At 34.6% G+C, this 22491-nt stretch overlaps 1 protein-coding gene across 1 annotated transcript; it reads left to right on the plus strand.

Annotated features, from left to right (window-relative positions):
• The first annotated feature begins 129 nt into the window (after positions 1 to 129).
• LOC108370835 (neuropeptide CCHamide-2 receptor-like) lies at positions 130 to 19165 on the plus strand. The gene is made up of 6 exons (XM_017626245.1): positions 130 to 886; positions 5588 to 5807; positions 5924 to 6114; positions 8377 to 8570; positions 12973 to 13093; positions 16748 to 19165. Exons 1-6 carry the CDS (start codon positions 489 to 491, stop codon positions 17133 to 17135), a joined length of 1512 nt encoding a protein of 503 aa, XP_017481734.1. The 5' UTR covers positions 130 to 488; the 3' UTR covers positions 17136 to 19165.
• The last annotated feature ends 3326 nt before the right edge of the window (positions 19166 to 22491 follow it).

Here is a 22491-nt window from a genome sequence, read left to right on the forward strand (position 1 = left end):
GTCTATATTAACAGAAGCTTTTGTCGTAATCCACTTCTTTCGAGCATCCAATGAATCGCGTCATTAAACTAAGCTGAACTAAGAAATTGCCGTAACAAGAGTAAAACGCAAAAAGCGTATAAAAATAGATTTCTTCTTATTCAGAGTACTCTTACCAGCCAAAGGTTATAAAAACGACATTTTCTTCTTTTTATTACAGTTGCTAAACTTCACACAATGTAAGCTGTCCTGGCTGTAATTTTCAGCAAACTGACAAAAGATAGACGAAAAAAAAACGTCGGCAAAATGTACGATTTTGTCCGCCTCGCCAGCACATAATAAAAATCCACTCAACACTGCGTGAATACGACATAAGAAGCGCACATCATTCAGGCGCAAATCATCCGTCAAGCGTCAAGGCGTTAGCCACTTAGTAACTCAACGCAGTAAAGCAACGCAGAGTGGTGTCACACTCTTCAGCACTCCACAGCTCGCGTGTCCGCCTAAACATGCTTATCTCACATCCTGCACCGGCACAGCTTGACGCGGGCATCCCGATAGACGCAGCCTCATCATACGCCACAGCCACCACATTGCGCGCGTATTATGACGACGTGGCAGGACTGGCTTTGGCCGCTGCTGTCGGCAATATAGCCGCTGTCAACTCTTTCGTCGACAGACTGCGCAACAAAAGTGAGCCGGACGGCCGTGGCAGCGGCCACAGTGAAAGCGACTATGATGACGCGGATATCGATCCTGCCTCGGATTATGTGCCACCCGAGCAACGACCCGAGACATATATTATCACAGTGCTGTTTGCGCTCATCTTTATTGTTGGCGTTTTAGGTAATGGCACTTTGGTGATAATATTTTTTCGGCATCGTTCCATGCGCAACATTCCCAACACGTAAGTTTGCCAAAAGATAAAAGCGAAAAGCCAACAGTCAAAAGTTATCATACATAAAAATAGCCCTTTTGTCGATGGGCGGCGCACAGTGTGCCTTTTAAACACTTTATTTTTTCAAAAAAAAAAAAAAAATTGTAAATTACTCTTATATTGGATTTCAAATTCACTCTGATTGGTGCATATCAAAATAATGCTTCTATAGAAAGCGTTAAAAAAGCACACTGTGCGACGGGAATGGGTTAGGAGTATTTAGGCACATTTTTGGGGTTATAAATGTGGGCAATTGGATGGAGTGTTTTCATATGAAGAAACTTTTTTTTTGGTAAAAATATCAAATAGTTTGAAACCATTTTTTCTATCAATGTTGTAATCAATATTTGTGTATTTGCCATACAGAAGGTAAAAGAAAAAACCAAATAATCAAAAAGTAGACTGGTACTCAACTGCAAATTTACAAAATAGTATTGAAAAAGTTGTTTTCTTCACAAAATATTTCGTTCTATTTAGTTCTAAAGTTGAGTTAACAATTCAATAGCGTTCAGAGCCTTTCTCAGTTGCTCTCCGAGGGAGAGAAAAACAAAAAACAACCACATGGAAGAAAAGTTCTGAACTATAGCTATGAATCCGCCTTAAGCGTGAACCCATACCGAAAACGAAAAAGCGTTTTTTTTATTGTCGGCCGACAAGGAAACATTTTTTTCTACCCCATTTGTGTCGTGTTCCGACGAATTTGGTATGCGTTGAATAATAAGAAGTAATGTACTCACACTAAGTGAAATTAACTCTACATACAGTGACGAACAAAAGTATTGCCACACAAAATTTTTCGCAAAATATGCAAAGTTTTTCATTCTAATTTCTTTTCGAAAATTAAAAAACAAAAAATGTGTTTATAATAAAACTCAGGAAAATTTAATAAATGTGCATAGATACTAATTTTTTAGAAAAGTTCTAAGTATTGCGCTTTATAACCCATTCAATTTTAGTAAAACCAAGTGCAAGTTTGAAGTTGCTGGAAATCCAACTAAAGTAGCATGAGACGCTGACCTACCATTTACACTGATGGCTCAAATGTGAAAAAAGAAATTGAAGTGTGTTGCTATTTATTCGCAATAATATCGCCGGCTTGGTAACTACAGTGTCTTTCAAGCGGGGATCTTTGCTATAAGCAAGCCTATAGCAGTTATATAGATAAATATCCTCCTTGCATCCATTCAACAAATTTGCCGCCGACGGGTTGAAGTACCTTAACTTAAACCTGAAGAACCTTAACCTAAAGCTTTTAGTAGCGGAACGTGACTGCGCAGACCGAGTTTAAGAAGGTTTGCTTTAATGTGAATATAATTTTATTCAGTTTTAAAGCGAAGTGCTATTGAAAAGCCAGTGGAAAAAACAATCGTTCATATGGAGACGTTTTTTAAGTACTCGTATTTGCAATAATTATCAAGTCAAATTTTTTTTGTAAATTTATTATGAAAATATTTTTCACGCTTTAAGGCATACTAATTTAAGAAATTTTGATAGAAGAATGTTTCTCCTCCATTTCTTTTGCATCATTTTATATGAATTAGTCATTAACCACAGCCAAATCCAATCAAAGTCTCACACTTTATAAAACGTTTGGAAAAAATTAAAAATTTTTCATTAAAATTTTGGGTATGCAGTTTCATAGCCCATATAATTTTTGCATAATAAAGCGCATGTTTAAAGCAGCTATAAATTCGTCTTTACTTTTGATAAACTTTTTGCTGCCGGTCTTCTTTGGTTCAGCTTAAAATTTTCAATTTCGAAGAAATGGTGATTTTTTCTTAAGTATAAACATGAACTTTTGTTTTATGTATGTCAATACATACTTTAGGGTACAATATGAAAAAAATATTTCTTAAAAAATTTGCTAAAAATTTTAACATGAAAAAAGTTTTGAATATTTGGAGACAATTACCAAGTAAACATTTCCTTGAGTCCCTCCATATGTATTTCCTTTGTCTTAATAGCTTCTTTCCTAAAGGTCTGTGTGCAGCTCTCAAGAAAAACACCAAATTTTCATATAAAATGCGCTCATAAAACTAAATTTCTTTTTATCAAAACTGCTTAAATCAGTTTGCAGCTCTCTAGAAATTTCGTAAGTTTTGTACTACACTTTTCCAAAATTTTCTTTTACTTACCTTACGCTTTTATTTCAAGCGACAAAAAGAATAAAAAATATTTCTCCAGATTTTGCTTAAGTGCTGGATACTACCCATAAACAAATAAATGTATACCAAAAACCAAATAAATATTAAAATAACCAAATATACAAGATCTATTGCCGTCTTAAATTAAAAAAGAGAAATGGCAAAATATGGTGAATATCACTCGAATTACAAGGACTGAACTAAAGTTCTTTGTATGTTTAAGTCCACTGCAGAATTCAAGGCCAAGAATAGATGCTGGCAGCGAATAACATTCTCACAATGAAATACTTCATGTTGATGGCTTAATATAAGATGGACCGGAGAATTAATTTGATCTTTGCATACATATTTTTTTCTTACAAATGTGGCAATGCTTCCATTGTAATATTGCTATTCTGTTATTATAAATATTTGGTAACACATGTGTTTATACATATCGTTACCTTAATATAGAAAGGCCCTAACTCATATAGTCGCTGAAATACAAAAAAGCCGTAACCAACAAAAAACTTGTATTGCTTAAAATGATGTGGGGACTTAGAATTTGATGAAATGCATCATAATCAATCAAAAGGGAATTTTGAATTTTTACTTAGTTACGGATTTTTGTATTTCAGCGACTATATGAGTTAGGGCCTTTCTATATTAAGGCAACGATATATACATACATACATATATATACATACATACATATGTGTCTGCAGACCCCACAAGAAGTCATCTTAAAACCTTTAGTAAGGCAATTATTGCTCGAATAACAAGCATTTGTGTCTCGTTTATGGCTGCGTACAATTTTGTATGTATGTTATGTACATATATGTATTCATGACACACAAATAGCGGTAATTTACATGTGAGGCGTGCGGTTGTGCTCTTCAAAATGAGCCACTATATAGGAACATAAAAGCCATTCAGTGCTGCAGATATGCGAGAATAGCTGCTATTACCTGCGGTGCCCAGCATCTACTCATCATGCGCCCACACTTTTTGCTACATTTCGGTAGTTGCGTTCTAGTGGGCGCTGTTTTTTTTTCACTGTTATTGCTTTTGCGAATGCCCTACCACTTTAATGTGTACGCTTGGATATTATCGGTTGTCACACACGCCTGACAATGCCACTGACAGTAGTGATGCGCAGCCAGTTGGCTCGTTTTACAACTTTTTGTTGCTGGACGGGCCTGGTTGCCCAGTTATTTATATATGAGCATTTCTACAGAATGGTCAACCGGGACCGAGAACTAAAATGAGCAATCAGTTATGTGTGGGAGCAATAAGTTATAGTGGTCCGATTTTGACGGTTCCGACAAATAATTAATACATTATAAAAATACATTCGCTTACAAAATTTCAGTCGGAAATCTCGGAAACTAAGGGACAAGTTTGCGTTCAAACAGACAGACAGATGGACTTGGCTAAATCGACTCAGCTCGACGTTCTAATAATTTTGGCACACATTTATGTGGGTCTATATCTTCTTCTTCTGGTACTTATCGGCATCGGACCAAATTTATAATAGCATTTCACGTTCATGAAAGGTATAAAAAATGATGGAAAAATCGTACGTTTGTGACCCGTAAAAAAATAAAACTAATCGCTTTAGAATATTCTGTTCCATTTCGCAGATTCTTGCATTTTTCAATTTGCAGCCAGAAGCGGCTTCCATTATTCGTACGTTCCCTACCGCATGTTTATTGCTAACATATTGAAAAATAAAAATCGAAACATAATCCCTTTTGCACCAAAGATATACCTATTTAGCAAAATGCTATCGAAACATAAAAAAAAATAAAAATTATGGTTTCCTTGTTTTTTTTTTTAACTTCAAAAGCGTACGAACGTACGGTTCGCGACCCTTGGAAATGCCCATATTTATCTACATACGTACTTTAATGTTGTGCAATATTGCTATGTTAGCAGCTGCTATGTAAGTGAAATTCATTCATGACCAGCAGAGCGTTAGAGCATTACGAAAAGCCACCGCCGATGTTATTTATTGCCTATCAAACTTCAACATCTGCCCTGTCTTCACAGACACATTTGCTTGTGCTCCGCGTGCAGTCTTTCCTTAGCTTGCAAACTCTCCATTTTGTGCCTGTGTAAGGCATTGATTATTGGTTTGAAATGTTTATTTGTTTGCATTTCCTGACTACTTGCACGATTTCGGTTTCCTTTTCGAGCGTTCGCAACCGGGCGTATGAGTGATATGCAACATGGGATTATTTACAAATTTGAATTCGCCATCACTCATACGCCATGGCATTCCAAATGGATTCCGTGCAGAAATAAGAGCAAAAATCCAAAAGGATACGACGATACTAGATGCTTGCAGGCTTTAGTCTCAATTTGTTTTGTTTGCATATACATACATGGATGGTATTTATTTCGGTTTTGCGTGACTTTGTAAAAATAGCCATTGTTTGGGCGTTGAGTGTTGATATTTCATTAAATGTTTTGTGCTTGAATAAGTTTGTTATCACCTTGTCGCCTCAATTTGTGTGTCTACCTCTCTATCTCTCCAATTGCACAGCTACATTTTGTCTCTGGCCTTGGCCGATCTGCTGGTCATCATCATTTGCGTGCCGTTGGCCTGTATTGTCTATACACAGGAGAGTTGGACGTTCGGCGCCCAAATGTGTCGCATCAGTGAATGCTTCAAAGACATTTCCATTGGCGTTTCGGTGTTTACACTGACCGCTTTGTCTGGCGAGCGCTATTGTGCGATAGTGAATCCGTTGCGTAAATTGCAGGTGAGAGCTCGGTTATAGGCTGTGCTTTATTTAGCAGCCAACAGTCAGCAACAATGAATAGTCTCAGTTATAATTTCCATTTATTTCATTTTGTGCTATGCCACTTCGTCTTGCAGACAAAACCTTTGACCGTCTTTACCGCCACCATGATCTGGCTGCTGGCCATTTTGTTGGCGACACCATCTTTTGTCGTCTCGGACATACAAGAAATACATTTGCCGCCAGGTGGACACAACGAGAATCTGACGATAATTGTTTATTGCTCGCCATTTGGACGTAATCGCACTAATCTGGAGTCGTATACCAGGTAAGATTTTTCTGAATTTTGTAATGTAACCCCTAGTTTCCAAAAAAATTTAAAATAAGAAAAGACGTTTAAAAAACCACTCATGAACAGCGGTGACTGCTGAAAACATTAAATTATATTTGCATTTTTATTAAAGTGTGCGCACGAAGCAAATAAAGCCAGTCAAATAACATAAACATTTTTCTTCTCCGCGGGGATTTGTNCTGAGGTATTAAAGTATGCGCACGAAGCAAATAAAGCCAGTCAAATAACATAAACATTTTTCTTCTCCGCGGGGATTTGTCAACTCAAAAACTAACTCTGCAATGTTTTAAATTCACACACGCGCACACTTTATGTAAATATATACATATGCATGTATTTATGTTTGCCTATTTTTATTTAGATATTTCCATGATGATTTCGTTTTTATCATTCCGCTTTGGGACACTTTTACGGTTTAACAGCAAATTTATATTTTCAACACTACGGGATACCTACATACATACATACTTACACGTATGTACACTATTGTATGCTTGGGTTTATGCCATCTATACGCAAATTGGCGCTGTAGGCCACCAAATGTGGCGATTTTATTGCTGCAGTTTTGGTAGGCAATTTTTTTTTTTTTTTTTTTTCATTTNCACCACATATATGTACAGAGGTTTGCTGTAGCTCGGTTCGTACATATTCTTATTTTTATTAAGCTAAAATTTGCATGTTTTCTATAAATGGTTGCCAGATGAAAATCGTTGATGCAAGCAAAAGCTTTAAGTAACGTGAGCTAATGACGAGGAAGTCCATCCTTTAACATCATTAACCCTGGAAGGTTATACTTATTTTGCAAAATTTTTAGAGAACCTTTGTGAAAGCAGTGTGGAGAGATTATAAGACTTAAGGTGTCTAGTTTCGCCTTGTTGATATAAATTTACAGTTTTAGATCAAACTATGCGTGAAATTTTGTATTTCAAAATGGATATGCGTCGTTCATTTGACGAAGTATAACTTTCCAGGGTTAAATCGATATCTGTGCTGCTGAGTTCAGCGCACTTTTTGGTCTCTATTTAAAAAAAAAACTTGAATTTTTGATTAGGCTTCCAGCATTAACTTACCCAGTGCCACAATTAGCCGATTTGGGGTTTGATTTAGACCGAGTCGGAGCTCATTCAAAAGAAAAAGGATGGCAATTACCCTTAGATACTTAGATATATTTATGACGTCATAAAAATTCGAATCTTGTACCTGGGAATTGGGCGGGTAGGAATTGAAAAGATGAGCTTACTGGTAGAANACTTGAATTTTTGATTAGGCTCCCAGCATTAACTTACCCAGTGCCACAATTAGCCGATTTGGGGTTTGATTTAGACCGGGTCGGAGCTCATTCAAAAGAAAAAGGATGGCAATTACCCTTAGATACTTAGATATATTTATGACGTCATAAAAATTCGAATCTTGGACCTGGGAATTGGGCGGGTAGGAATTGAAAAGATGAGCTTACTGGTAGAAGGAGGTAATGCAAATTGACATATTAGAGCTGATTGGTTAGAGGTGCATACCACCCCTCCGTAGGAACTGTGTTCGATCCTTGGCCCGAGAAACATGTAAAATTAGAGCAAGTGTTTTTTTTTGCCATGGAAAAGTGTCTAATAAAATCCTTTTGCCGTTCGGAGGTGGCGTAAAACTTTAGGCCCCTCCATTTGTTTTATATTTAACAACAAGACGTACACTACAAATAGGAGGAGAAGCTCGGCCAAACACCTAGCCAAAGTGGAAGCGCCAAAATATTATTAAAGCACTTCATAATATATTTTCAACGATTTGACAAGGGCGAACGATTTTAGCCATCTATCGAAATCTGAATTGTGCTTTCTTTCAACCCATCTGCCAGTATGTTTCTTTCTTGTTGACATATTTTGGTTTATTTTGTTTTTATTGAGTTTTTCATCAAAGATATACATATGTATATACTAGTATAATGTATTTCAAAAGGAAACTCTGCCATCCTTTGTCAAATCGGATTTCTTCCTAAGAACGAAAAGTGACACTGAAGCCAGTTTGTCTCCAAATCAAGTTTGACAAGGGATGCATTTTTGACAAGGGACATACGTTCCCAAATATATTCTACTAATACCGTGTCGCAACAACGGTGCAACACCAGCAAATGTACGATATACATAAGCATACACACTAACATACATATGTACATCCCAATTTTAAATTTTTAATGTCGGAAAACTCTCACTCTCAACCTTTTCTATTATTACTTATCCTTTTTTCTAGGTATACAGTGATCAGCAAGGCGTTCGTCTATTATCTGTTGCCGCTATTTATTATTGGTGCGCTTTACATCCTCATGGCTAAGCGTTTGCACACGAGTGCACGCGAAATGCCCGGCGAAGCGTTGGGCATGCAGACCCGGTCGCAGGCGCGAGCCCGTCGCCACGTAGCTCGAATGGTGGTCGCTTTCGTTGTGGGTGAGTTGTTGCAAGAACTAAGTGCATATTTACATGGCTAAATCGAATAGTAAGCAAATCATAGAAGAGCATCGTGTTGGGAATGAAATATGTATGTACATGAGAGTGGTTCAAACAAAATTTTCCCAAGATGGGGTTTGGGGCACCTTCCAAAATTTTTCCTCTTGCCAAAAGAGGTGCTGGTACCAAACTTACGATTTCAACATGAAAAATAGAGGGCAAATAAATAATAAAATCCATCCAACAAAATTACTTTTAAAAACCATCCCTTGCTCATAAGCAGTTTTGTCGCTCTCTCTTGACAAATCGGCTCCCTTAGTAGAGGCCAAGGCGAATTCATACAAGATGGTGCCACCGGAGCGGTCGAATTCGAGTTTCAAGTCGAATTGTGCTAATTGTTAAGATTTTGCGTTTGTTGCACATTTTTTTCGTGTTCTGATTGTTGTCGTGCGCATAATTTCTAGAGTAGTTTTTTGTTTTTGTGCTGCCGCTATCACCTTGTATGGATTCGCCTTGGTACAGGCACTTTGTTGCTATTTTTGCAAATTTACATGAAAACTGGAGTAAAATTTAAATTGCTCATAGAAAAAAATTTTTAGTCAGCTCTGTTTCCTACATCATGATTTTCGTTTATATTCGGTGACATTTAGTTTACGTTTGCTGATTGCGTGAATTCGAGTAAATTTGGTGCAAATCGTATCCCAAACGTATGAATGCACAAATATTTTTCTTTATCCCAATCGCGAAAAATAATTTGTTCGTGTGATTACAAAAAAAAAAAAATGTCGTCCCAATTTTTTTTATTTTTCTACGAATAGTCCAATATAAAAAATGTTAGATTTACCAATCGTGTGACATTACCTTAAGAGCGAGAAGAACGAGGTGACATCACATCATATTGGAAAATGTGCCTTTGAAAATTTCTTTAAGATGGCCAAATATCAAAAAAATAAAGCGAGAAAGCTGTTAATTACTCTACCTGTTTATAAATTCACAATGGGGTAAGCTTTGCAACAAACTAAAATTATTTTGCAATTTATCAATAATGTAATACATACATAATTAAACTCGGCGCACACAATTAGAGCCCTCTGCACTAACGAGTTATCCGATATTGTGTTGCCCTGGGGTTATTCTCTGAAGTGCAAAGCAACCAATTTTGATTGACATTGCATTCTATGCAGCCAGCAAATAGCTGCCGATTTACTCAGTCCGAAATATCTATTACCGAGAATAGAGCCCGTCCTGCATCCTATAATAGCGTCTTCCCATTACGTGGCATTATGCCAAAACAGAATTGTAGTAAATACATCTATGTATGTATGTGCGAGTATGGACCTATGTTATATTTAGAAAACACGTCACTCGCGTTAACATATGCAGTTAGTTCATAACCATTCTTAATCAGGCAAAATTAATGCTGCAGTGAAGAACCTTTTTAGTGTGACACTTCCCGCTTGTATGCGATCCGAAAAAAATCGCTGAATCCCTGACTAAGGCTGCTGGTGCCAGTGGAAGAAACCAATAAAAAGAAACAAGCAAATAATAAATTGGTTCAGTAACTGTACAAATAAATATGTTAGTATATACATACATACATAACTCACAAAATCGTTTTCATATCTGCCAATCCGGCGACATTCCTCAAAACGCTGTAGAATATTTAGCTGTTACAACAACAGCAACCCGTTATTTGTAATTGAAATACTTTTATGTTATGTACATATGGGTAATTCCATGTAAAATTTACACCTAAATGTTTTGTTTTGGTGTGAAATATCATTTTAAATTCTTTATATATTTTCATCATGATGTTCGAAAATCTAGAAAAAAAAAATTTCCGTAATTTTGAACTCACAGAGAAGTATCTTTTTAAATTTTTTCGATTTTTGTTTTTTGTTTTTGTGCAATCTAAAAAGTTTTCAAAATTTATGGAGTACACTGTAAAAAGTTGAGAATGGAAAAACCAAAACTGTAAAAATTACAAGTTTTTTCATGCCTGCGTACATAAAGTAGCACTGGTAGCGTATGCCTGCGCGCTGAATCTCAAACGGTGTATAATTTAATGCAAAAAATTATTTGTTTAATTTGTTAATCTATCTCACATCCTAAAGGAAAGCCGAGGTAATTATGCACATTTTGACCGACAAATAGTTTATTAACTGCAAATATTAAATATAGATATTTCTCTGTGAGTTAAAATTTTCGGATTTTTTTCGAGATTTTCGAATATCATGATGTAATAAAAAAATATGTATGTAGGTGTTCTCTTTTTTCGATAAAAATGTAAAAACAAAGAAATATGCAATATTTGGTTTTGCATATGAATTTGGATTTATGCTTACGCAAGCACATCAAACTTAAATCAGCCAGCCAGTGGCGCAGATGTCAAGATATTTGAAAAATCCATAGTTATGGTCCGATGTTTCATTTTTAGAATCAACATTACTTAAATGGAAAGAAATAACTCGACAAAAGATTAAATAAAATCTTGTCTTAATTTTTTTTTTTAATTACTTGTTTTCGATACAATTTATATTCGTTATTTTCAACATCATATTTACTAAGCTAAAAAAATTACAAAGATAAGAAAAGCGTAGTAATATAACATAACATTCGCACATTTATTTAACCCAAAGGCAAATCAAATTAAATCCAACAGATGAAATGAATTTCGCAAATTTTAACGCGAAGCAGTTTTAATTCACGAAACGGAACAAGTTCGTGCTACGATAGCAAATATAGTATTCTCTATTGCTTGTGCTGGAAAAATCGCACAATTTTTTTATTGAAATGTTCGGGTATCCAATTGGCTGGGACAGGTTCAATTGAACAATCTATTTCTTGGGCGAGTTAGTGTTTAAAATAAACCGAGAAGCCATTTAAGCATAGCAGTGCCTTTTTCATTTTGTAGATCTTGTGAAACGAGCTGCATTTTGGATTTTTCCAAATTGCCAATTTTCGAACCTTCGCCCCCTATTCCGGGAAAAATTTTCTTTGGTTTAATGTGCGTTTGGGTTAATTTTATTTGGATGTGGGTTAAATAAATGTGCGAATGCCATATTCATTTGGAAATTCGATAAACATCTTATTGTTATTGTTCTAAGGTTAAAATCTCAAGAAATACTTTTCATTCTTTCTGTGTCAGTAATTTTTTTTGAAGTAGTACATATCGCTAGCTTAGAGTAAAAAGTTGCTAAATCCAGTTTTTAAAATTTTGCAGCAGAGAAAAACGCTTCTCAAAATCATTTTCTTCAAGTATTTTGCAACATTTTGAATACAACACTTTAACCTATTTAAAACATACAGCTCGATTCACTTGAATAGGCATAGGTATGCGTAGTATTCTGATGTGTATAGGAAAGTTATTAAAATTTCACTTAAAACCCTTTTAAGAATTTAAAGCATAAATAGAACCATAACAGCGCAAAAATCTGCCAAGCGGGTACTTTTACAACTGCAAAAAATTCATAAATGGAGGGCTTCACAGTTCTTGGACTTTGCATGCGATCTGTTGGAAATTAAACTGAACGAAATGCAAATATTTTTGACAGCTGAAGCTGGGTCACAGCATAGCATGAGAAAGGAATGAAATGGAGCCAGAAAAGGAAAGCCAAACGAAAATACTAAAACTCATTCAAAGTAGAGTTCAATTTTGATGAAACATTTTCGTATTTTTTTTGGACTTATCGAATTTTTTGTGTCTTCTAAATATGCGTTTCACTGAATAGAACTAGTTAGAAATGCAACATCTAGTTTAACGTTTTGTAAACGATGCGTTTCTAGTTTTCCTTGCCTCCTATATCAAAAAGTGAATTTTCATAAAAAGTGCACCTAGCAGCTTTTCTATGTAAAAAATATTTTTCTCTACAAACTTCAAATAAAACTGTGAGATATTCGTTAGAGCGACCAATCATAATAATTCTCTGTATTATTAAACATCCGATATACTTATGTTTGCATATTGCAGGAGCACGAACATAAATGTTAGATAGTGGTTTTCCTTTTCAAGTATGCTTGAAGGGGGTTTTCAGGGTATTTGTATAAGCCGCCTTTCTAACTGTGGCGTTAACATTTCCACTTGGCAATATAATTTTCAATCTGATTTTCAATGCTAATTGTCATGTTACCAAGCAACTACCGTGGTTACGCATATTTGCATGACAATTGTGGCAGCAGTTTTGCATTGGCGAATCTGAGCTGAAGAACGTTTGCTCCAATGCCAGATTGCGCTCACACAACTGAAAGTGCATACATACATAGGTATTGAATGTAATAAAATGAAGAATAATGGAAATGTTGATAGAAATTTACACTTAAATTGTTTGCATAAAAAGTTAAATTAAACTCTTTGTTACCACTATTTTGTTGTTTTATTTTTATTTTTTTTTTGCATTTTTAGTATTCTTCGTCTGCTTCTTCCCCTATCATCTATTCGAGTTGTGGTTCCATTTAAATCCAACTGCCAAAGAGGACTTTGATGGCTTCTGGCACGCGATACGCATAATTGGATTCTGCGCGAGGTAAGTGACAGACAGCGGACGATGGAGGTTAGAGGGAATAAAGTTGAGGAGAACGTTGGGGGCGTAAGGCAAAGCAGATGAAAAGCACGATGGCCTGATGAGGGTAAAAAGCGAAAAAAAAAACTATAAATATGAGCTAGCGGATATGAAACTATCTATCGCTATGGAGTTAGTGTCTTGAAGACCAGGTAGGAAATATAAGCTATCAGTGCATTATGCTGTACTCAGTACATTGTCGCGCTGAACCTACACAGAGAAATTTACGTTTTCAAATTTGTATGGAACGTTTTATTTTTAAAAACGTTTTGACCCAGGTTTTGCACCTACAATATTTATTTTGGTTTTGAGAAAAAGACATCCTCAATTCATATTCTAAAATGTATATTTTAGTTTTTAAAATGAACATTTTCAAATCGCTTTTGAAAACGGTCGTTTGACAATTGGAAACTCTCATATTCAGATGAGATTCTAAAATTTTTATTTTATATTCCAAAATATGCGTATTCAAATATGATTTTGAATTTCTTTTGTCATACATTTATTGATATATGTACATACATATGTAGACATACTTACATATGTAGTAATTAGTTACAATGCTTAATAACTGAAAGATATGTACATATTCTGGCTTTTCTCCCACGGGCCTTGATAATTTTGATTAAAGCTGGTTAGATCCTGTAATATACATAGAAAAATTTACAATTATTAAATAACGGATTCGAATTTGTTTTTGTAAGCAAGTCTTACCAAAGCTTTTCTCTAATCAAAAAAGGGTACCGTATCAGCAACGTTCCTTTCATTAAGTGGCGTAACGATATCATATTTCCGCATTTTTTGCTATGTATATATGAATGTAGCTTGAATCATCTGCACAAAATTTGTCCGACAAATAATGCAAACAGATGAAAAGTATTTCAGTTTTATAAGTAGCTTTGAAAATTGTAATACTAAACGTTTTCGTTTTAAACCATTCTCATGTTTAATTGGCTGAAACGAAATTTTCATTTTTATTTTAAAAGTGTTTCGTTTTACTTTTCTGGTTGGAAATTTTGTCGCACTTCAATTTGTAGGAACAATATTCCAAAACGTTTCGTTTTAGTTTTAAAAAGGCCCATTTTTGGCGTAATTTTTTTCATTTCAAATGTTCTCCTCAGTCAAAAGACAAAATATGATATAATGTTCGTTCTTATTTTCCCAAGATTACGTTTTAAAGTCTGTTATACAAGTAGTGTATTTTTAATTTCGTATGAATTAAAATTGTTCCAAAAATGTTTGTTTTACAATTTGTTTTGAATACTTGGGTTTTACATGCATCATTTTCTCTGTGTAGACATCTGAAATTACTTCCAAGGCGGTTGTGCTAGTTATACGTAAGTAGGTAGACTGTGGTCTTAAGAAAAATATGAAATTGTAAGATATTGTCAAGATAGTTATCCAAATTCTAGGAAAAAGGCAACCGTAGAAAACGAAGAGTGTCTAATCAAACCATGTTAACCACGTACAAATATTTGATTGGAAGAACATTAACCAAAAATAATATATGAAAAGGTGTGTTGCTGATATGCCCACTAATTACCCATTAACCACCTTCGCTTGTTTTCTTGTTGTTTCTTTTCTGGCAAGACGCCAGTGAAGAAACTGCTATAGCGGTGTAATAGCTCCCCAGAAAGCATTTACTTCAAAAGTATGGTTGCCCCAAAAGCTGTTTACTTACTTACTTACTTACTGTTTAATTTGATGGCTCGCTTTTAAGAGATATTGGCGTTCAAAATTTGGCTTTGGCAGTACATTTACAAAAATTAAATTATCATTGCCAGAGTGATATTTGATATTTTTTTTATTTCAATAATTTTTTTATATAGAAAAGATTACGTCCCACACTAATTTGGTTTAGATCCGATCATTGGATCATAAAGAAATTAACGGTAATCTCAAATTTTTGTATGAGAATTGAATTGGTTTTTTTTGCTTAAAAATTACTTGTACTATTTAATTAGCTCTCCGTATTGAGAAGTTTAAACTATTCGTAATATGACTTATGTAAACAATTTATACTTGTCTTCCACGAGTATTAAAAAAAAATCATAGAATTTGTTGAAACTGGTAACTGTTGTTTTTAATAAGTTTATTCGTATTCATTGCCTGATGCAACTAAAACATGCAGTAAATCGCATACATCAGGTTCTATTACTTTTACTGCCGTATCCTCATCTCCCTCTTCCAACGGCTTCGTACATACTCCACTAACAAATTTCAGCAAATACTGCGTCAGGATATTTATTTTCAAGGAAGCCGTTGAAACCGTTCTATGTGTTCATCTGATTCGGTTGGTAACTGCTGTCTGAAGAGTTGGAGATGATGATGTAAGTAGTGAATTTTTAGCAAAATGTTCACGCCAATATTCTAGAACACCTCTATTTAATCAGATTGCAATTCTAATGTAATTTCAAATATGTAACTACATAAGTTAAACAGACTACGAGTACCTTGTTGCTTATTTGAAAAATTTTCTCAGCTTAGGCACTGTTTTACCAACTTATTCTTCAGCTCAGCTGAGGCACTAATTTGGCTACCAGTCTTCCAGGTATTTCGTGTCATAGTTGTTGTTGCTATTGTTTGTTCTCAAGAGGCCGCACGCAAAAAAATAACAATAGACAAATTCACTGAAAGAGCTCAACTTTGAGCGGCTAATATCTTCTAAAAGCGTTCTTAGGGTTTTGTTACCTTAGTCCAGTATTATCGTGTGTTTCGTTAAAACTACCACAGCGATATCGTCTACGAATCGATACCGCAGACACGCTATATTCCTCAGAGCTTTTATCGTTCCAGTGCCTTAGCCTATAGATAGCAGAAATATAGCTCCCAATAATTCTTATGGTGTAACTTGGAGCATCAAGTTTTTTTGAGATGCCTCAACGCAGTGGTACCCGTAAATGTGATTTTCATGTCCAACAATATTAGAGCGCAGAATTCGTTTTCACTTCATTCTCTGGCAATGCCAACCACGGATTTCGTTGCGTCAATGATCGACCATGACTTTCTGAAACCAAACTGATAGGGCGATAGAAAAGCTCTATCTTCTGCGATCGCTGGTAGTCTGTTGAAAATAATTTTCCTACTTCATCATTTACTCAAAGAAGACTACGAGTGAAGAAAACTCAATACACATGGAGGGAGATGTGTTCAAAGGAATGCGTAAATTTTGTACTACGGGTTATCTCGAGGGTTTACAGATTTTAGTGACAAAGGAATATAAAATGACATTTTTGCAACAGACAAACTCTTCTTAGAAACTAAAAGAGCTTGAAGGCTTTCATATGTAGGATAACAGCTGTAAGGACTTTTTTCGTTGTTAATTTTTCCGACATGGCAGGTATGTATATATGTATATGATGTATTGTGGAAGAATTTTCCGCCATCCCTTCGACGTCATATCCGTAGGTCCTTACGCTTGAAGGCAGTTCAACAAAGAACAAATGCTTTATTTATAGACAATTTTTGTAAAACATAATTTGTTAACCAACTTAAAAAATTTCCGGAAATGTTCGCATAATCACTGCATCTCAACTAATTTATTATATGGTCTGCTTCTTATTTTATTTTCACTTTTCTCTGCCACAACCCGCCTGCGGAATCTCATCAATCTCACAGCTTTCTGCACTCGTGCGTTAATCCCGTTGCATTGTACTGCGTGTCTGGCGTATTTCGACAGCATTTCAATCGGTATTTATGCTGTCTGTGCATCAAGCGGCAGCCACGTATCCGCCAACATTCCACAGCGACGGGTCTGATGGACACCAGCATTATGTCGATGCGGCGCTCCACTCTCAGCAACTACAATCGCGCATCGCTGCATATTCACAACAACAATAGCAACATGATGCACAGCCGAAGCGGAGTTAACAGCAGTGGTGTTGGAAGTGGTGGCTCCACCAATTTTCATCGACAAACTTCGATACCACTGCAACACAGCGTTGCTAAACAGCGGAATGGCTCTGGAGGCGTTGTCGGCGCTGCCAGCGGCAGTGACCAGAGGTGAGGAACGGTGGTGCTGATGCTTCCAGCAGACGAATTTCTCTAAATATGAGCGCACTGTATGAAACTTGCAAATGGCCACCCAACACACACCTGCACTCACTGGCTAGTATAAAAATGTTTACAATGGCACTTGTTCAACTCTGCTGCGAAAATAAAGAGTAAGGATGTTTACGAAGATCATTCACCTCCATAATGATGCTTAAATTGAATGTTATGGTAGGAAATTGCTATCGTAAGGAGCGGTGTTAAACCCCGCTTTGAAGCCAAGTTGTGTCTGGTTGTTACACAAGTTGTGACATGGCTGCTGTATATCTGGCTGTGTGTGTGTTGAAAGAGCTAAAGCGCGATCCATCTAGACCTTTGTTTTTTTAATTTTAAATTAAACACTTAAAATGGAACTGGTTGTTGGAGGCTATATTATTACCCGGAAGAAGAAACTGTGATATTTACTCTTAATAAAAATAATTCCATTCAAATTTTGGTCACGGACAGAACATAACAGTCAATATCGAGCGCTACCGCACCATGAAAACGGACTTTTTGTTGCCTGAAATTGAAGCCCGTGATGTCGGAAACATTTCGTTTCAGCAAGTTATCGTGTGATATCGCATCTCTGGATTTTTTTCTTTGGAGCTAAGTGAAGTTAAAAGTGTTTGTCGATAAGCCAGCTGTGATTCAAAACTTGGAACCGAACATTACTCGCTTTGCTGGAAACAGTAATTGACCTTCCGAATGGAGCACACACACCGTAGTCGTGGCCAACATTTGAATGAGAATATTTTCAAAAAGTGAATGTTGGAGATTTTTCTTTCGGGTAATAATAAAGATTCCGTCTCAAGCGTTTTATTTAAAAATAAGCAACAAGTTTTGAGGTTTGTGTAAATAAAAAAATAGACACATCTTATCAATGCAAATATATGTACTTAAAAAAACCAAGTTTTAATTTCCTATAGGTTAGAAAGTTGATGATGAATAAAATAAAATAACGACATGCGGTAAAATGGAGTAAAATATGAAGGCTATGCGCTGAATAAAATTATCCGCTACAAAAATATGATAATACGAGTATGTTTTGAAACAGTTTTCAGACTTCAAAGAAAAAAAATATATTTTAGTTTCAGAATTATGTAACTACACATTTATTGTAAAATGGCAAAAAACAAGAACAAAGTACTATTTTTTGATTAACATGTTAATTTTTCTGCAATACCGTTTTCATGGTAATGTCTTAAACCCTTACAAAATTCTTGCTGGCAACCACAGTTAGGCGATTCACAAGACGTAAAATCTCAAACTTAAAATTTGTTTATGTGAAATAATGATTAAAATGATTTACGAGGACTTCTAACTAAACCGATAATTAGCCACCCCTAAAATAATTTTAACCGTTATTTTACATAAATAAATGTTAAGCTCAAGATTTGACGACGCTTCTTAACACGTCTTGTGAATCCCCTAAATATGTTTGTACTCTATTGCACGTGATTTCTGTCGCTCTGCTTCGGTCTAATGTCGGAGGCTGCCGGAAGCAATTTGTCAATACCAAATTAAAGGTTAAACGTCAGCTGAGTGGGGTGCATTTGGAAATGGAGTGCAAGGTAGCATCCGCGCAAAGAAAGTTTATTATAAGACCGCAACAACCTTACTCTCGATCAGCTTTAAGCCATTCAACAACTCGGAAACCTTTTTTACGGTAAAACCCAATTCTTGACAATTTCTTGAAAATACCAGGTTGCTTTTCAAAATTTTTAATAATGTTTTCCCGTACTACAGTATTCCCCGGTTATTTTATCCCCGGTCACAGCTCCTACCCAATTTTTTAACTTAAATACATAACCGGTACTCAATATTCCCACTTGAGGGGTACGTCAACTCATCCGGAGTTTTTGAACGGTAAATAAATTCATCCTGGTCCTGCCCTCTCACTGAGTTATTCAAATTTGAGTATTTCATTAGAAAAATGTGAGCAAATGTATAACGGACAATTTTATTCAGCGAAGGCCTAATAACACTGTATGAAAAATTTAAATTTACGCGTTTCTAAGTATAAGCAGTTAAAAAAAAAATATAAAAAAATAGTGTAAAAAAAAATAAAAAATAAAATAAAAAAAAAATTAAATAAATAAAAATAAAATAAAAAAATAAAATAACATAAATTAAAATAACATAAAAATAAAATAAAATAAAAAAATAAATAATTTAAAGAACTCGAAAATAAATTTATATAAATTACTGCTCTCAACAGTATTTGCATACAAGCAGTCCACAGCTATAAACTTATTTTTGTATAAATGTACATTTGCTTAATTGTTATGGTTATTTGTGAATTTGTTCTTGTAAAGCTCGATTTATAAAGAGGCTCTGCCCGAACCGACAAACGAGGTTTGCGCCAATTATGAAAAATAATATAGGAAACTAAATCTTTTAGGTTTACAGAAGGTAATTGTTACTATTTGCGAAACACTGTTACATTCACACAAACATAAGTATGTATTACTTACTTCTTACAGTTTATATTTGAAATAGATAATGTCAATATTTCAACATACATACATACANACATACAACATAAACGTAAGCAGCACACACTTATTTCAGCTCTATTTGTGTATACATACATAAATACATGTCTATGTACGTGAAAAGCAAATTAGCTCAAAATCCAAAAATTGTTTAAATAGCACCAACTTAAGCTCAAAGTTTTTCTAAGTTTCTATGTGTTAAAACAGAATTTAATGTATAAATATGTATATATGTATATGTATATATTTACATATATAGGATATGTATTTAGTGTTGTACGCACAGTGGCGGTGAAATAAATAAGGACGCGACATTTTAACAAGTTTTGGGTATTTTTGGTATTTATTATTATTATTTTTTATGAAAGTGTTGCTCACTATATAATGAAAGTTATGTAAGTCCGAATTTTAAACTTTGTAAAAAAATTTAGGAAAATTTTACAAACTTTCATCAAAATTAAATTTTTTAATCATACATGTCTTTAGTAAAAATTGGTATTCAGTTTTGTAGCACGTAGTATTTTCATCCATACAAAGTATGTTCAAAATTTTTTTTTATATGGAGCAAAATGCACAACTCCGTCAGCAAAAAAAAAAATCAATAATTAACGGAAAGTCCCAGCTACTTCAAGCTTGCACTTTGTATATTATTGTCGCACTTTGTATATTATGTCGCGTCGCTATTTGTTTGTCCGGCACCGTACACCTGTTACGCATTGCACATATGGCGACATTCCTTTCAACGACATTTTTATTTGTTTATATGCATGTAGTTAAGTAATTTGAGCATAATGCTTAATAATAAATATGTACATAAAATGACAACCAAAACGATTCACTAAAGAGCTTTTTACTCTGATAATGACTAATAAAGTAATGACGGGACAACTTCAAGCACGACTGTTAGCAAATAAGTCCCACAGAGTTCGACCAACATTTGAAGTTGAAGTGCAAAGAAAGTTGGGCGAAAGAATGGCGGGAGGTGCTGCAATAAAATTTATTTCTTTGTTCACTGTTGCTTCACTATACAGCAATTTTTTTATTTTTTTTTTTGTTTTACTTTATCTGAATTTAACTTTCGATCTTGCGTTAAGTTTTAGTTTTTTCACAACTATTTTTTTCCCTGTGTTTGCACTGGCATTCAAATTTACCGAGCTTACATTGGCTACCTATATTTCATCGCGTGTATTGTCCGTTTATATTTCGTATAGCAATGATTTTCTGCGATTCCATTTGCCCTTGTTGGCGTAATTGACTTGAATTCGCTATGAAGCTGAAGCTATGTACCATTTTTTATATTTTATCTTTGCCGCTTTTTTTCCTTTGATTCGAGACTGAAAAATGTTTCGTTTATCTTGTAGAGTACGCTATATTTTTTTCGCTTACTGTGCTGAAAACTGTATCGCACCAACTGCACCGATGGGAGTATGAATACAAAGACTTTTGGGATTTCACATGTGGGCAACAATATGTATATGTAAACATAAGGGCAAATCTGAAAAAGCAGGTACTCTTTCAAAACAAAAAGTTGAATTTTTTAATTTGTGGGCACATCTATGTTTTACATATATTACACTCAAGATCGCAGAACATTTTATCTTTAAAAGTTGGTTTATTCTGAAAGCACACCTCTTGCTAAGATATCAAACTATTCNAAAAAAGCAGGTACTCTTTCAAAACAAAAAGTTGAATTTTTTAATTTTTGGGCACATCTATGTTTTACATATATTACACTCAAGATCGCAGAACATTTTATCTTTAAAAGTTGGTTTATTCTGAAAGCACACCTCTTGCTAAGATATCAAACTATTCGTAATTGTTTGTAGAATACAATGCATACTTAAAAAGTTTTTAAAACGAAATGCTTCAAAAATTATATGCGATAAACCGAAAGTTGCCATTTAGATATTTTTTAAAGCACACTTTAGTTACCTACTACATATGNGAATACATACTTAAAAAGTTTTTAAAACGAAATGCTTCAAAAATTATATGCGATAAACCGAAAGTTTTAAAATTTGTGAAAAGTAGTTACAAACTTTGAGTTACTTGCCATTTAGATATTTTTTAAAGCACACTTTAGTTACCTACTACATATGAAGTATGTCTACACTTGTCTGTAAGTACTAATTGCCCATAAAATTTCAAAAGTTATGACATAATTAACTTTTCACCTGTAAAAAATTACACAAAAAATTCACTTGTTTTTAATATTTTTTTTTTATGAAAATATCTATAAGTCAAAAGTTATGCAACAAATCGATTCAACACTTTTTTGAGGTTTCAATTATACATTTATGAATTATATCCAAAGGCAGCTCGATATAGTTTACAACAATGAAAGTAAAGCTAAATAACACAAAGGTTACCTGTATTTTAGATTTGCCCGTAAATGTGTTGCATTTTTTTTTTATAAAAAGTATTTGTTACCACCATTTGTCGTACAGCAATAAATTGTCGCACAAGCGAGGAAAAAGAGTTGATTAGAAATATGGAGAAAAGTGTTTGCTTTCTATGACCAGCTACCGGCACAGACCTACTCGTATATATGTACATACATACGTATCTATTTCGACTACTCACACTCATTTATTTTCAATATCTCTGTATTTCAGATACTCTATGAATAGCTTGGAGCGGTACTAGTTCATCGCTAAGCCAAATCTGCTTGCTAATTAGCAAAAGTGTTATTTTGTAGAATTAAAAAAAAATAAAAATAAATAAATAAAAAATCGATGTAAACTCAGAGCGCTGGTCCAGCTCTATGCCAAGCGGAATTGCCTGGTGGCCTTAAATAAATGTGAAATTCTTGACAAATTTGAAATTGTTATTCTA

Source organism: Rhagoletis zephyria, unplaced genomic scaffold (genome assembly GCF_001687245.7).
Source record: "Rhagoletis zephyria isolate East Lansing unplaced genomic scaffold, Rhagoletis_zephyria_1.1 Rzeph_scaffold_04508, whole genome shotgun sequence".
In the NCBI taxonomy this organism is placed as follows: domain Eukaryota; kingdom Metazoa; phylum Arthropoda; class Insecta; order Diptera; family Tephritidae; genus Rhagoletis; species Rhagoletis zephyria.